At 28.3% G+C, this 18,356-nt stretch overlaps 1 protein-coding gene across 25 annotated transcripts in view; it reads left to right on the top strand.

The window, feature by feature from the left end:
- The window catches only part of LOC129906660 (mucin-17), a 470,057-nt gene that overhangs the window by 421,630 nt on the left and 30,071 nt on the right, over positions 1–18,356 (top strand). For 21 of the 25 annotated variants that reach the window (XM_055982514.1, XM_055982510.1, XM_055982503.1 and 18 more), the window contains one exon: positions 869–1,084. The exons of the other annotated variants lie outside the window; for them this stretch is intronic. In XM_055982514.1, the coding sequence (XP_055838489.1) occupies positions 869–1,084 (216 nt within the window). The remainder of the gene's footprint in view (positions 1–868; positions 1,085–18,356) is intronic. 25 annotated transcript variants of the gene reach the window in all.

Genomic DNA, 18,356 nt, shown 5'->3' with positions numbered 1-18,356 from the left:
GATTTCATAAAATAAATATAATTAAATCGTTATAAGAAAATTATTATGTAAATTTTTCTTCAAACAATGCAAAAAGTGACTTAGTCCACTTTCATAATCATGGGCTCATATGTATGTATATTAGTTTGGGCCAATTAAATTATTTTATAAGACATACTCGTATTTAAACTCAAAATTCTTTCTAACCAGAAAATTGTTTCTTTATCAATTACTATCTTCCTTTTCAGATTTCCTTGCCTTAAATCTTCAAGCTAGGGTTAGCGTTAGATATTTTATTTTTATTTGAAACACCACAGCGAAATGTTTTTATATTTTATAAACGCTACTGACTCTTTCAACTGCTTTTAAAAACTGCATTTCTTTATTTTCATTGGGGTTTTTTTTAAGCTGATCGAAATAATAAGAAACCAACATAAACCTGTGCAGACATTATTTAGGCGTACATATACATATATTCTAATTATGTGTATGAAATTAATTAAATAGCTGGCGTGTCTTTTTTTTTTGTTTGGTTTATTTTTAACTGCTGTGCACCGAATGCGAACGTAACGATTTTATTTTCATAAATATTTTGTTTATACACCTAATACAAACTTTCTTAACAAATATTTTATTTTATATGTGTCCCGAAATTAATAATTTGATATTATAACACTAAAAGTGAGTTTGACGATTATGAAATTAAGTACGTTTATGCTACATTTCTGCAATCGCATAACAATACTAAAAAAATCTTATGCAAGATGCGGCTGCTGAAAAAAAAATAATAATAAAAAGATATTGGATTCAGAAACAATCGTACTCAACATCATAAAAAATAGAAAAAAAACGAACTCCCAGCAAAAAAATACTTAAATATATTATTTAGGTTTGTCGCGAATTTATGCGCAGTGCCTGCAAGCGAGCTGAGTCCGAATGCCGTTTTGCACATCCACAGGAAAGCGTTACCACACATGAAGACGGTTCTGTCACGGTTTGCATGGATGCCGTGAAAGGTAGATGCGCTCGTGATCCTTGCCGTTACTTCCACCCCCCTTTGCACCTGCAGGCACAAATAAAAGCAGCGCAATCTCGGGCTACTGCGGTATGGCTATAAAAAAGTTTTTTTTTTTTTAATTAAATTCCCTTAAATAATTTTTTCTGTTAGTTGATGTTTGTTGATTATTTTATTTTAATTAACTATTAAAACAAAACAAAAAACTTTGCAAGAAAAAAATAACATACAAATTTTGAGTTGAAAATAAATATTTTCCCACCTCGAAATATTGGTTTGCTAATTTATTTTTAACTTATAATTATGGATATGTCTATCCTTGTCGAGCCCGAAAAATAGTTCATTGCTAATATTTTAACGGCTCTGAAATTAACACTGTTGCTAGCTTTAGATGTTTTTTGTTTTTTATTTTATAATTTCAAAAATTTCATTATTGTTCTGAAGCTGATTTAATTCTAAACTATTTCAATTAATACATAGTATTGCAAATAGACAAAACCAATAATATTAATATAAATAATTTTTTGTTCTGCAATTTGTTTATCATTTTTCTAATACTATTGTCAAGCTTCTACTTGAGTATAAAAAAAAAGCTTTTACATTTTACAAGATATTTTTTTTCCATTATATTTAATCATAACATCATAACAATTCTTTGAAATTAAAAGTATAACTCGTCATCTGCATAAAATTATTATTTAGAAAGAGTAGGTACGTATCTACCTAAATTATAACTTTTTTTTCGTTGCGACTCAAGTTGAAGTATTATATAAAATAAATAAAAAAATAAAATCATTTTGAATACTATAATGAACAAACAAACAATGCAACATTGTGTTATTGTTTATAGCTTTAAATTATTTAAATTAACAATTTTGATTTTGCGATTAGAAAACACTTTTTTTTAATTTTACCACGATCCAAATTGCAAGAAACACGATGTACAATAATGTTTGTTTACAATAAGTACTTTACTACGAGCATTGAGGAATCATCTGAGAATTTTTAGAAATGATTTGAATTTAATATTTTATATAATGAGGTACATTGAGACAAACATAAAAAAAATATTTTTTTTCTAAAATCGTTAGAATAGATTTTTTGATCTCGTTTTGTAGAAAAGAATATTCTCTAATTTTGTTATATCAAATCATGATCAACAACAACAACAGCAACAACATTAGAAAAGACTAAGCACGAAAGTTTTGTCTTTTGTAATTGTTTTACTTATTTGCGGCATGCATTTTCGTCAATACATCGAATTAAGATGAATTATTATACAAAAATGAAACTGAATTCTTTTGACATTTCTAACTATTGAATGAACCATTAATGCAGTGAACTACTAATCAAATTTTTGTTGCTCCAATTCGTCAAAGGCTATTGATACCGACAAATATTTGTTAGCAAAACTTTCATTAAGCATAATATCGTATTGCTTGCATCGATTTTGATTCTCGCTGTAAGTTTTTTTTATGCTCAGTGGACCAAGTACAGGTGGAAATGAACAACTAGTTCAACGAGCTTGACAAAGACGAGAAATACTAAAAAAAGCATAATTTTATATACATATTTGCATTCTCCAATGGTGTTGCCAGAGCCAAACAGGCTCCTTGAAGATTTAACTCCCTACTTAACATTTGGATATCCGTTTTATCAAAGTTTGACTCTTTAAATTTTAAACTTGGCAATTAAAGGTGACTTTAAAATTCAAGCATTTTACAAAATAAATTTGCTATTTGTATGTCCAAGGACGAACAAATTGCTTACATTTTTCGGTTTTTGAATGTCAAATTGTAAGCCTGTCAATGAGCCTAAAAACCAAATTAAAAACAAATATTTACACTTGAAATTTCATAAAAAAAATTTCTCTGAAATCAAAAACTTCATTAAAATAAGAAATTGTATGGGTTTTTCTTGACCATTTTTGAAAGCGACTTTTTTTTGTTCCAAGATTTTTTTCAAATTCGACTCCTAGCCTCTAAAGTATTCTGACAACACTGTAACGCCTTCAATAAAACTTTCTACATATTTTATCTTAACCGAAAAAATAATGTTTCCAACCCAGTAGGAGCATTATTGCGTTTATATCAACCAATTTTGTGACAGTTTAAAATTCTGTAGAAACATGTATTTTATCTATTTTGTCAGTTTTCAATTAAAAGAAGAATAACGCGTCTGATTGTGGCAGATTCAGATATTTATAAAAAATTGCGTTTTGCTTCTTCCTCCTGAACTTCAGTAAGTTTAACTAGTTGTTTTTCCGTAATGTGACAAAATGTGCCCATTATGTTACTTTTATGGGGTTTTTCAACGATCTTTCTTCGTCTTAATTTTCTCTCTGAAGCAAAGCAAATGCTCAACATGAACAAATACTGTCTTTATTGACATGCGTAGCAGTTTCTTTTGTTTACAAACGATAGATGTTTTTTATTTATAATTTTTAAAATTATTTTACTGAACCAAAATAAACCAATTTCGAGGCCTACTCTTTATAAACTTATTTGCCACCAGAAAAATGCGTCCTTTTTATTTTCAAGAATGTAAAATTTCGACAATTCTAGCGATTTAAACGCTTCGTGCAGCGTTTCACTTTTGTAAAAGAAGGAAAAAATACAATTTTTCATGCTTAAGTGTCAGATACCGTAAAAAGATGAAAAAGCAACACGTTCACTTGTATAGAAAATTTCGTTAATACCTATGTATTAAAATTTGTATCAATTTTAAAGTCGTTGATTTGGTTTATGCAGCTCAAGGAGAAATAGACCCCTGAGCAACAGAAGGCTTTTAGTCAAATCAAAAAGAAAAAAAAAAAAAAATAATTGGAATAATTTTTGTTGCAAATAATTTGCATTTTTCAATAAGTAATTTATTAGACCAGAGTCGATAATTTTTGAAACCAAAAAAAATCATAGTAGAATGAAACCCATTGGAAAAGGAGGTGAATATGATGAAAATTAAAGGAAAAATAAATTACGGGCGAGCCGAGTTCGGGAAGTGGGTGGGTTGAGTTTTTAATGGTAAAAAATGGTATATCTCGATTTCCGGCAAAACTACAAATTCTATAGAAAAAAGTTGTATGGCAAAGTTGTAGGTAATAAAAAGATCTACAACTTTTGTATCAACAATTTTTTCACATAACCTCAAAATTTATGTGAAAAATTAAAAAAACCGAGTTTTTTGTTTTTTATTTTTATCTTTTTCTAAAACAAAAAATTTTCTACGAAATTTGGTGAAAACTTACCTTATTATGTCCCAAATACACTGTAATTTATTTGATTTAAAATATTAATTTGTTCACCTTATTTTGACTTAATACCAAAAAACACCCTAATTTATTTTGTGTTATTTTGACTTAATACTAAAAAAAACACCCTTATTTTCAATCGAAAATTCACGTGTCAAAATATCAGCTTTTTTCAAAAAGTCGGTGGGCATTTCGTTCGTTAAAATGTCTATTTTCTGATGGTGTAAAAAACATTTTACATTAGTATACTAATAGAACATGTTCTAGTAAAATTCAAAAAATGAAAAAAGCTTGAATTCGAAAAAAAAATTTATAATTGTTTACAATTTTGGCCTATTTATTCAAATTTACACTTTAATTACTCAAAAAACGTAAGATTTCATGTAACATTGATTAATCTTACGTTTTTTGAGTAATTAAAGTGTAAATTTGAATAAATAGGCCAAAATTGTAAACAATGATAAAATTTTTTTTTCGAATTCAAGCTTTTTTCATTTTTTGAATTGTACTAGAACATGTTCTATAGTATACTAATGTAAAATTTTTTTACACCATCAGAAAATAGACATTTTAACAAACGAAATGCCTACCGACTTTTTGAAAAAAAGCTGATATTTTGACACGTGAATTTTCGATTGAAAATTAGGGTTTTTATTTTGGTATTAAGTCAAAATAAGGTGAACAAATTTATATTTTAAATCAAATAAATTACAGTGTATTTGGGACATAATAAGGTAAGTTTTCACCAAATTTCGTAGAAAAATTTTTGTTTTTGAAAAAGATAAAAATAAAAAACAAAAAACTCGTTTTTTTTTAATTTTTCACATAAATTTTGAGGTTATGTGAAAAAATTGTTGATACAAAAGTTGTAGATCTTTTTATTACCTACAACTTTGCCATACAACTTTTTTCTATAGGATTTGTAGTATTGCCGGAAATCGAGATATACCATTTTTTACCATTAAAACTCAACCCACCCATTTCCCGAACTCGGCTCGCCCGTAATTTATTTTTCCTTTCATTCTTATCATATTCCCCTCCTTTTCCAATGGGTTTCATCCTACTATGATTTTTTTTGTACTTTTTAATGTTTTTGAAGGCATCGGCACTGGTCTATATGATCACGTAATATAAAAAAATACATGTTAAATCCTGACAGGAACAATCACTCAGAGACTTGTGCTTTCAAAACAACCAAAGAAATTTTCATCCTCTTACGTCATAGTCCATGTCAATACGTCATACAGCGGGACCGGGATGATATTTTATTGCTCAAGATAAGGCCTTGCTACCTGTGTTTACCGTCGGTATACATATATTGGAGGGGACATCTAAAAATTGTGTCTCTTCCGTTGACCTTGAAATTCTGTATTATTTTGTCAAGAATGAAATTAATTCAGGGTTAAATCAATACTGTGCCACTTTATTGTATCCTCATAAAACTCTGTATGTTCTTATAATAAACAAAACCAACAAGTTCAGTAGCTTAAAAATTAAGTGTTTTTTTTTAAGAAAAAATGTATTTTTTGTTGAGTTTCGCGAAAACAAAAAAAAACATTTTCGCATCTTGTTTGCTCTTTTTGAGAGTATTGATTTTTGAAAACGAAGTAAGTACTTAATTACGTGTTGCACTAATTTTGAAATAAATTAGTTCTAATATTTGTTGCAACGTTTTTTTAATTTTGAGTTTTAAAATATTTTTTTCAAAAGCTGTTCCTTACTTTCAACTATCCCACGCCTCTTTCCCCCCAGATACTGATGAATACAAGTAACTACAGAATGTAATAAAAAAAGCAATACAAATGTTTGAGGAAAGCAAAAATTATAAAAAATTAATAAGTAAAATAAGAAAGAATAAATAGCATGCTCACCCACTTGTTGTTTTATTAAAAATATGAAAGGAATAATAAAAGGTCCAGTTTCAGTGTCCCCTCCATTTTTGTTATTCAAAACGATTAAGAAATACCGTATAAAAGATTCCTTTGTGTGCTCTTGCTAAAATTATGACAAAAGTACGGTAGATGATTCTGGTGGTCAAATGTAATATCCGCAACTTCACGACGGTTTTCTAGAGATTGTAAGTTTATATGTTGTAAACATTCTTGATCAGTGTTCCTGCATTACTAAATTATAGCCTTTTTTTCTAACTAAAAACTTACTATGTACAGTCATAAAATAATCACTAGGTAAACACTACAATTTTAAAATGGCTATAAAATCCATTTTAAGTCATAAAAATAACAGAATTTCGTCCAAGTTCTGAATTTATGAGTTGTAAAATAATGATTCAAAAATGCGTATCGCAAGTACAAAACTAACTAAACAAAGCTGCATAATCAAAAAAATTTCACTTTCCAAATTACATTTTATAATAATTTATCCTGGAGTAATGAAGTTTTCTTTTGAGTAACTAATGAACTAAGGTTGATAATGGGCTTAAAAGAGGTTTAAAGAAGTTATTTTGGGTGGTTTTCAAGAATATCAAAAATTTGTAAGAACTAAATTTTTTTTGTCTTGCTACGAGTAATTCTAGCTCGCATATCAATGCAGATTTTATAGATATAGATAGCGAAATGAGCAGTTAGCAAATTTGAAAAGTACCTTAAATGAACCTGAAATCAAAGTAAACTACTGCCAGTCCTTAGAATTTCTTTTAGATCATGAAAAAATTGGGCTTTCTTTTATTGTATGTTTTTCTTATTTTAAGGTTTGGGGCATTTTTTTCTGCATTTTCAAAAATAAAATAATTACTACTTTTTCACTCCTCCGCACTACATTTTAAACCAGTTTTAGGGTCAACACTGTACTTGATATGGAGGCAAGTAAGAATTGTCAACCCATCGAAGTCGTCTTAAAGTAAAATGGAGAAATCTACGTTGTATTGCCTCTATTCTCTTAATATGTATTTACAGCCTTACTAAAAAACAAAGTAAACAACAAATTATTGGCTTTCTAAAAAGGTATAGCACTTCATTTTGAGTGTAACCGTTAGTTTTGTACAGTTGTTTAAGAAAAATTCATATGCCGGCTAAACGGAGGTGAATAGAAGCCCCACTCCTACTTGATTTTTTCTTGTCTTAACCCAACATACATGCTCTAGCTCTTTGGCACAACGCTGGTGAACCACCCTGTATAGGTAAATTTGTTTGATAGTCGACTTTCCAATTCTAAAGGTACACCCACTGGAACCATCAAATTGTTGACGAAGGGCTTCACACAGACGTTAACATTATATAGCAGGGATGATAACATATGTGATATCCAGGAGGCAGTTGCTTATGCAGTTGTACAGTTTAGAGATTCTCTTTTAACAATTAAAACTCTATATTTAAAAGGATAAGGCTGGCCTATTTTGTAACAAATCAATCAAAGATGTTTTTTAGATATTAGATTATTCTGGATTCATCACGTGATAGAACACTGTAGTGATTCTCCAATGATATCATTTCCAGACAAAAAAATATACAAACTTAAAAAATCGATCAGGTTTCCCCAGCAAAAAAACATCATACATAAGTGAACAAAACAGGAACTTGAATAGTTAAACTTTAAAAGGAATACTTTTCTATTTTTTGCTATTATTTCGTGTACGCTTTTAAAAAATTGTTACTTTTAAATCTGAAAACTGATATTTTCCTTCTTTTACAAAAGTCGGTCAAGTTTACATCTTGTAAATATTTTACAAAGATAATGACATTAGCAAATAACAAAAATTTTCTTCTATACAAAATACCAAAATTAGGATCAACTTTTTTTTCGAAAACCGCGTCGTAGTCTTTCATTCTTTAATACGAAATGTTTTACATTTTTATGGAATAAGATGTAAAAATAATAGTCACTTAGTATTAAGATTTACACACAAATTAATATCTATATATACATTAAACTAACAACATCTATACGTACATTATGTACATCCATGTGTACAACTAACAACATATTATATCAGTTTTTTATTGATTTAATTTACTTTCACAGGAACACTTAGGTAATACTTTATATTGAAAACTGTTTATTTTAGTAGTTGCGTGAATACATTTGCCTTTTTATTAATTTCATATAGTACTTTTTTATTTTTCTATATATACTATTTAAAGCAGCTTCAAGAGCAAAATAAAAAAGAAATACTTAGGTATTGTCAACTTTTATGTAAATATAAATAAGTTTAACTATTTTTACAGTTTTCTTAAGTTTTTTTTAGCAAGCTTTTTATTGTTTTATAATGCTTAATATATATTAAAATATAAATGTGCAATGCAACAAACCCCAAACCCGTAAATTTATACTTATTGTCAAAATTTAGCTTTGCCGATGCAGCGCTGCGTTATAAACGAAAAGCTGTTCTCTTTTGAAATCCAAGTTTTTTGTTTGTTTTGTTTTATAGTAAATTTAAACATGTTTGTAAATACATACATACTAGAAGCAAGACAGTCCAAGGAAGACAGAAAATGGAAAAAATTCATTCTTTAATTTGTATGATTGGAATCGACACAGAATTCAACGCTATCACATCTGAGTTCAAAATACCATCATTCACAATTTTAAGAGTCGAAGAACTGAGGTTTTGAACATGAAAAAGGTTAAATTCTATGCAAATTTTATGTAGTGTTTTCGAACTTTTAAAATTTTACAAAGCTAACTACATTATTCAGTTAAATTTTCCGCATTTTATTGAGCAAGTTATATTTTAGTTCTTATTTTCCACGAGAAGTGCAAACCATGTACATTCATTTTTCTGGTATGAAATAAAAAGTATGTACCTAGTTTCATTACTTTTTGAATTACCTACAAATCACAACCTACAAATCAGGTAACTATAAAAGTTTTGACAAACAGTGAATTAAACGTTTAAAGTAATTTGTTACTAAAATTTTTTTTATTTTTAGCCGGGGTTTGTTATTATTATTATTATTTTCGAAAATTGCTCTATGATGATTAAGTTTTTTGAAAAATAAATATACCTATATCCTTTCTATTGGCAGGACACACATTGATGTTCGTTTAACAGGACTTTCATCATACATATTCTTTACTGGTTCCTATTATAAATTATGTGCCGTTTTGCCAAATAGTTTTTAGTAACTTTTTTACTTCAACCGGTTTTTGGGAAAGGTGCCTTAAAATATAACGTGTTTGCCCAATGGCTTTTGGTAATTTCTTCGGGTTACAATTTTAGTGGGAGGTAGTACCATTAAAAAGTTTTAAATATACTTTCATAGTAGTGTGAAAGAAAATCTAGTTTTATTTTTCTCATTCAACGTTGTTGCAACAACATATGACAAAATGACCACAGACGTTCCCCTTTTTTCTTGAACAAATTTTTGAATATGATATAATAAAGCTATGACTTAAAAGTAGTTATATCTGAAAAAAATTGATTTTTTATTTCAAGTAAAAAATTAATGTAAAAGCGCTAAAAGTTCGTATACAGTTTTAGCAAATCCAAGCTTTTAAAGAATTTTTGTGAAATCTCAAAATGTACAAAGTTACAAATTTGAATTCTGCATCGACGTCATCATACAAATTTATAAGTAAACCCTAGAATCATCTTTTCTGGACTATAAAACATTAGAGCAAAACTTATATCCCCGTCTCTCGAAAATATATCATGCTTTTTGACTAATTTCCTTCCAAGGTAAATGTTTTTTCTGTATATAGTGCCATCATTAATTCCATTAGTGAGCTTCGAATGAATCCAAACACATCTGATTTCAAGGCGACATTTCACTTCTCTTACTAGTATCTAATATTCTGTATTCAAAAGTATTCAGACCCTCAAAAGATCTGACGTCGGGAAGTTTGATATTTGATTTAAATTTTGTGTATTTATGTAAATCCATATGCATTTCATCGAAAAATGCATTTCAACGAAAAATCTGAATTCTTATTGTACCTAAGTACACATTCATGAATACAATAACTATGCGATTATTTGGAGATTCACCTTTTTTTTCAACATCCTTGCATGAATCTAATATAAACAGTATTGGGCGATTTTGTTTTAATATCTTATCAAATTTTATAAAACCAATAGATAATAGATTATGCGAAATAGACCTCACTTAAATTTATAACACAATAGCTGTGTTAAATTCCCATAAGTGTCAAAATGCAAAAAGTTATCCTTAAAGGTTACAAAATTTTTTGAAAAAAAAATTAATAAAAAGTTTATAAGAACGCTACTTTTTTCTTGTCTGCCGGGCATCCAAAATAACCAGATTCAGATTTCATTCATCATACAATTTGTGAAGAAGTGCTGCAAATTTTGTTTAGATTAAGGCTAAACTGCATTAGCCACAAAAGTGATAGAGTGAAAATCAACTTTAGGTATTTCATGATAGTTAATTTGACTGAAAAACTTACAAAAATAATACATAATTCTTAGATTTAAGTGAGAAAATAAACTATTTTTATTTTTGTAATTTAAGCTCTAGAGGCTTCTGAAGCGAAACGTCCAAGTCGACGCCAAAAATTAAAAAAAAATATAAAGTTTAAAAAACTAAAAATTTGCTTTTATCACGCACTAAAAACTATAAAAGCGTCGAGGGCTTTGTTCAAGCTTTATAAAAGTACACACAATCAAACGACGCTGTACTATTTTTGATAGGTTAATGAAAATTGACTTGGGTTCCAAAGCCCCCTCTTGCGCTGGTACCACCAATCCATAGTTTTAATTTGATTTACCAAAATATAATATTGTCATCGGAGCAACTTGTATTTACGAAGTTCAAGTTCGATACGATTTACTTAAAAGCTAGTGTTTCGACCTCCTATTGCTCCTCAATAGGGTCCGTCCCCCAAAATATTGTTCCAAGTTTCAGTTCGATACGATAGTTAGAAATAAACTAAGATTGATTTGGGTTGTTTCGAAGCCCTATTCCCCTCCTCTGAGTCGGTCCTAATAAAATATTATATTGTTATCTGAGCTTCTTATGTATACCTACAAAGCTTCGGTTCGATACGATATTTAGAAATAGTCTAAAACTGATTTAGAGTGTTTTGACTACCCTATGCCCCTGGAAGGGGTCTGGACCTCCAAAATATTGAGCTGTCATTCAAGCTTCATTATGTATACAAAGTTTCATGCGATACGTTAATTAGGAGTTTGTGAAAATTGAGTTCTAAGATATTACTACATCCAATGGATATAATCCATGTTTTTTAGTTATTTACAAGGGAAGCTAATGAGTGAATTCACTAAAATTTAAAATGAAAAATCAAAATAAAATTAAAACGAAAATAAAATCATTCAAACCCCGTATTCAAATAAATAATAACTAAAAAAACGTACACTAAGAAAAAAACATTGTAAATTCAGTTTTTAGTAACAAAAAAAAAACACAAAATAAACAGAAAAATTTATGAGAGTGTTACACTGGTCTTTAATCTATTTTTATTTAAGTTTAAATCAAAAAGTTTGAATTTAGATTTAAAAGTTTGCACATGCGTGTTAAAGGTTCATGCAAGCCATAACTTGTTCTGTGTGGTGGAATATTCATTATTTTTCCAATTCTTCGGTAAATAAAAAAAAACCAGCAACACCGTTTTCTTTGACATTAGTCCAATAATTGAAGAAAAATATGTCTTTGCTGACAACTCGTACAAAAATGAATGTATTAGATATTTTGTTTGCAGAGAATTACAAAATATATTGAGGAAATTCAATTCAATGAATACTTTATTCTTAAATTCTTCCGATTTTCTTCTTGATGTTTGATAATTTTACGAATACTACGAACCAATCGTTCAAAGTTATAAAGTTAAATGTCGTATCGTTCGGATTTCACAATGGAACCAAAAATGATGTCGTCGTTGGAGTTGATTTTCTTCTTTAAATCCAGAAACTTTAACTCATGTCCTTTTAAGATAAATAAGTTTCTTAGATTTTAGTATTGCTTTTATTTACATATTAAGTATTAAAGCATTAAAGTTTTTTTTTAATTTTATTTTTTGTCTTAGAACCTATGAACTGAACATATCGATTAAAAACCTTCTCTAATGTAACTATGTAGTTGTTTGTTATTTAAAATACAACATCCTTTCTGCATTCATGTTTCCAAATAATTTTTTTTTATTTGTACATAAAGTAGACACTTAAGTGATTTATTATAATACCTAACACTTCTTACAACACGAACAAAACAATTATTAAGACGCACGATGAGTAAGCTGTTTGTATAATACTCGTAACTCAATTATATTAATACACTCTACAAAATTTCTTCTGAATTCTTTCGTTTCGATTGGTTTGTCATTGATATTAATCACGAAGGAGGATATGATTTTTTTGGGCTTTCGAACACCAGTTCTGCTGGATAGGGAACGAGGGAACAAGTTTATTTTCTTTTCGGTTTAACAAAAAAGGAAAGTTTTTAACCAAGTTTGTTTAGAGCCGATTTTTAAATCTTCTAATAAACAGTCAGTTAACTGTTCGACGAATAAAGTAATAAGGCTCATAAACAATCAGATAACAAAATTAAATTTTTCAATCAAGAAAACTCTATTTTACAGAATAACAAAAACAATTTCAAATTCAAAAATATTCAAAATTAATCGTGACTTTTATTCATAAAAGTTTTTGTTTTCTTGTGTTCCCTTGTATTTTTTAAACGCATTGCGGCCTTTAAATTTGTGAAAAAAAAGCATCTTTATAATTTATAATCTCAAAAAAGTTCATTTTACTAATATTTTCTTCAAAACAGCTTTGAAAATTGACACAATATTTTTGTTGAGATTATTCCTAAGAATAAAAAGAAGCAGATAATTTTATTCCTCTATTAAATGTTTTATTAAAGGAATAAGCTATATCCGACTGTTGAAAATTGATTTTCTCTCTATCAGGGAAATAAGTACTAACCTTAATCAAATAAAGCAAGTTTGTTTAATAAAATAAACTCCATTATATTTAATACACATTGTGACATCTAGGTGACTTTTTTCTGGTCCTAGATTTTGCTCATTAAATTCCACGTAATCAATTATTTCACACAAAAAATATTTTTTTTTTAACAAATAAAAAAACTACAAATCGTCGCCCTTGTATGCAGTCGTATGTTTTCGAAGTTGCTCTTTTCAAATCAGCTATCCGTTTTTTTCTATCTTTTTTCGTTGCCGAGATATTCACTATTGTTTTGACAAAAACAAGAAATTTTGGCATTTACGTCAAATTTTTCATGCAATGCAAGAAAATTTTGAGAATTGTTTTGACGTACGTTATGTTTTTTTTTGACGTAAGTGTATATGAATAAAAGAAACTTCTGATTTTCATGGCGTATACGGCAAACTCATTTTAGACAAAAATTTAAATATTTTGACAACTAGACGAATTGCAGATGTCCAATAACATGTTGTATATAAAAGACACATTTTAATTATATATCATACTAAAATATCAAAAAATACCAGCGGTTAGTTATTTCGCAAGGTATTTAAGGTATTTGAATTTATGTTTCCATAAACATCATTTTATGATTGGATGTAGGTACTTAATTATTTTTAAAAACGTTTAAAAATCTCAATAAATAAAAAGTCAATTGTTTTTCATGAAAAATAGTGATAGAGGCGGCTTAGCATTAAAAAACAGCTCAATCGTGCACTTTGTGATAAAAGCATGAAACTTACATCGTTGGTAGAACTCAATATAAGAGTTAATTTGAGATATTGGGCCACTTTGTATTCCATCCGGAAGGGTAGATACAAGACTTTTTCTGTGTTGCACCTGCTTTGTTGCATATCATAGTATAAGTAATGATTCATTTTCATTAGTATGATACATGATTTCGAGGTATTTTTTAACGCCCGATCGAAACTATTTAATACCAAAAGTGTCGACCATCATGTAAAAAGTTATTGGACTTTTTATGAATTGTCTTTTACTCAAAGAGCAAGAGTCAGAATTTTACCAAGTACTCCTTGAAAAAAAGTGGTAGGTTGATAAAATTTTGTGTGGACATTTCATATACCATAGAAAATAAAATGCACGACTGGGTCGCACGAACTTGCTCTTAGAGTTAAAGTTGCTTAAATTTTTAAGACTTTTTATATAGAAATTTGGAAAAAAAAAAATAAAATACGTTTAAAAAAAAATTAAATAAAATCTAAAATCAAATTGCCCTCCAAACCAATTATGCAGTTTTGATTGATATGTTATAATGCATTTTTAGAAAAAAAAAATTTGAAAATCGTTAGAGCCGTTTTTTAAAAAACTAATTTTTAATAAATAATTTTTTGGAAAAAAAGTTTTAAAATAAAATTGGTATGCCATTCTTTAGAAATCACTAATCAACATCTAAAAACAAAATTTCAAAAAAATTCAATCTCCCGTTTTCGAAAATTTGATTTTTCAAAAAAAATTTTCAAAATTTTTTTAAAAATCCAAAAATTATTTTTTTCAAAATCTTATTTTTGGCTTATATTTAAATTATATAAATGCTTCTTCACAAAAAGTTTGGTTGAAATCGAATAAGCAGTTTCGGAGATAATCGGATTTGAAAAAAACGGTTCTATGGCAGGTACCGTTAATAATGATTTTCAAAAAAAGATTTTTTCATTAAAAGATAGACCTTAGCTCAAAACTAACATTTGAATTTTTTAAACAAAATCGTTGGAGCCGTTTTTGAGATATTTCAATTTTACTTAATTCGGTATATGACAAGTACCGTTATTTTTGGTCCAAAAAAATTAATTCCAAAAACCCCTCTGGAGAGTCGCCAAATAACGCTACATACCAAGTTTGGCATTAATCGGTCCATCCGTTTAGGCTGTAGCTCCTTATACAGACAGACAGACAGACGGACTTCCGGGACCCACTTTTTTGGCATTGTCTACCATCGTAATGTCATAAAAAAATGTTATCTCAACTTTTTTTTTTTGTACGAATGCATAACTTGATATATAGTACCTATATCGCAAGTAAAAATAATAAAATATATCCATACAAAAATTTCAGGTCAAACGGTGTTTTTTTTAGCGAGAAAGAACACTTTTGAAATGGTACCATTGCACCACATGGAAAATTTTTGCATTTTTTTTGAACCCCATATATATTTTATACATCGTATGAGAATCAAAAATAATCAAAAAATGAATTATATTTACCATGGAATATTGAATTTTCATGCAAAACTTAAATTGCTTGCTCTTATTTTTTATTAAATGTGTTTTTTTTTACTTTTTTTTCCAAATTTTGACTTTGAAGTTAATTATTTCGAGAACAATTAATTGCAATAATTTGATTTAAAAATTAGAATCAAGCGTACAATTCTTTTTAAAAAGGTATCAGTCATAACTGTAAGTGTTGCCGTTGTTTTTTAATATTTTTTTTTTGTATTTAACGTGATATTTTAGAAAATTGCCCCTCCCGACTAAACGGGGGGAAATGGATCCCCCCTCCCATAGTAAAAAATTATTGTATTAAACTCCTCTACAAATTACCGTTATCAATTCTTGTCGCCTAAGAACTTTTGATTTTTAATCTAAATTGCCCGGATTAGAAATACAAAAATATGAATAACTTTTGAAAAGGAGCAGCTAGGATTTTGCACGTATAATAATCAACAAATACAACCCAACTTGCAGTTTTTGTCGACATTTTTGTACAACCTATCGATGCTTGCTGCCCACCGTGCTCAGACTTCCAACAGGAATCAAAAAGCTTCACAAGTATATGGACGAAATTAAGAATTCTTTATCAGAAATAAAATGTTAATCTATTATTTTTGAGTTGATTTGTTTTATATGTAGAATGCATAAATTTGGATGCAGTTCGAAAAAAGTAATTTTGTTTTTCTATTTATATACTATGTATAACAAAAACGAAGTGATTAAAATAAATTTAACTAAGATGAACTTGTTCAGTAGCATGGTTTGAAATAAATTGATCGATCACTCAAATGAACTTAAGTGTCCAACAAAGATGTTGAAGTATTTTCAAATACCGACGTTTTAAAGAAAAATCATCAAACCAAAGCCGTATTTTGGCTTTAGTTACTCCACTCAAACATAGGTGATAACAATGGAAGAAAAAAAGTCGAAATTTTTAAATTTTTTTCCGAGAAAAATCAAATAAATTGTAAATATTGTCTTTATGTAATAAATGTTCAACGTTGATTAAATGTTGTTAAAAAACTTAGGTACATGAAATATCTTTGAATTAAAGTAACATGAAAAAAATTTAAAATTTTTGTCAGACTTCGGTTTTAGTACCAGTTTATCACACTGATTTTCAACAGTGATATCGCCTGATTAAAAGTTATTTAAAGTGATGTGTAAATTTCTCGTATAAAACCTAATCGATTTCAAAAAAAAAAGTCTACAAAGCGTTCTAGTACAGTCAAATAAGGTGAAAAAAGGGATAAACCTCGGAATGAATGCCAAGAGAATTTTTTTGCTCAATACCTTCGTTGTGGCATTCTATAACTTACCTCAAAAGTCTAGAAAAAATTCATGTCCACAAAGCGCGATTTTCGAGATCAAAGCGCGAAATGGAGATTTTCAAAATAAGCAATAATTGACAATGGTATTATATACCTACACATATGATAGGTACATGATTTCAATAGGTATGGTAGAGGAACCAAATTTTGCATGAAGGTTTTCATATGCATTACCATTAAGAATCAAAACAATGCAATGAATAAATCAAATACATCTATAAAAAAAATGGTATTTTATGAGAAAAGGGGAATGAAAATCGCGCTTTGCGGACATGAGATTTTTCTAGACTTTTGAGGTAAGTTATAGAATGCCAAAACGAAGATATTGGGTATTGTCTATTAGCATTCATTCCGATGTTTAACCCTTATTTGACTGAGCTATTCTGGTAACCGTAAATTCAGAAAAATTTAATTAAAAATAAATAATTACCTAAATTTAAAAAAAATTTTTTTTTTGTATGCTAATATCTCATTTTTACTGCCACACTAATTTTTTTGTATAACCTATATAAAACAAACAAAATTTATAAAAATTCTTTGTTATGCAAGATATGTTTAAGTAATTTAAATTTGGAGCTGTCGATCACAATTACTACAAAAAGATAATATAAACATCAAAGGTAGCCCTCCACTTGTTGATTCATATGAAGTTTACGCATAATGATTTGAAGTTGACCCACGCACGTCTTTCTACGTCACTCAATGTCCGAACGAATTTCCTGGTTCTAAAATTGTTTTCATATTTGTGGTCCAACAAGGATGGAAGGATTAATAACTGTAGCAAAATATTTGGAAAATTATTATTTTTTAAATTCAAGCTAAATATTCGAGGCAAATTAGTCAAAAAATGGACATGAAATTGCATTTTTTGCGGGACAAAATTTTTTACATGGAATGTGTTTTGGGTGGTGGTCCTTATCATAAAATTCAATTTGTTGGGATGATAGGAGGTAGGGAACAGGCGCACAGTGTGACAATTCGCACATTTAGCGGGATTTAATTAAAAAAACAACATACATGAATGTAAACAAAAACCAGTTTCTCTTAAAGCCTAAACCTCCCCCTCAATGAATATGCACATTTTTATGCGTTAGAACTAAGCACAACAACAAAAAATTACTTTAGAAATTAAATTTTGTATTATTTTTAGGAGAATGGTCTGATTTAGTGCCAAGTGGATTTTGCTTCTGTTGCAAGTGGTTCGTGAGGTTTAAGGGAAAAGTTTATTTTTTTTATATTTAATGTAATATTTGTGATTATAAACTTAAGTTTTTTTTTTTATAAATTGTTGTCATAAAAATCTGGGGGGCTTGGAAGCGAAAAAATAGTGAAAAACTATGTGTTTTATGTGTTCATTAGACAAAAAGTATAGTTTTACAGTGTTATTATTATTATTATTATTTATTTAATATGTTAAATGCTAACATTAGAAATAAGCTTAAATACTAACAATGGAATCATTTAACTTAAACTCAATATATGAATAATAATTGTCAATTAATCACAATAAAATATACATATATTAACATTGAAACTAAATGTACTAATATAAATAACAACAGAAAAAACAACATTCTGGTAAATTAATTAAATTGATTAAAGAAGCTATTTTTGAATTTATGGGATTTAACATTATCATTAATAGAATCGATTATATGAAAGTTTTTGTTAAAAATATTAA

The sequence above is a fragment of the Episyrphus balteatus genome, chromosome 1 (genome assembly GCF_945859705.1).
Source record: "Episyrphus balteatus chromosome 1, idEpiBalt1.1, whole genome shotgun sequence".
Lineage (NCBI taxonomy): Eukaryota > Metazoa > Arthropoda > Insecta > Diptera > Syrphidae > Episyrphus > Episyrphus balteatus.
Note: the sequence above shows the minus strand (reverse complement) of the source record. Positions and strands in the feature narration are given on the sequence as shown.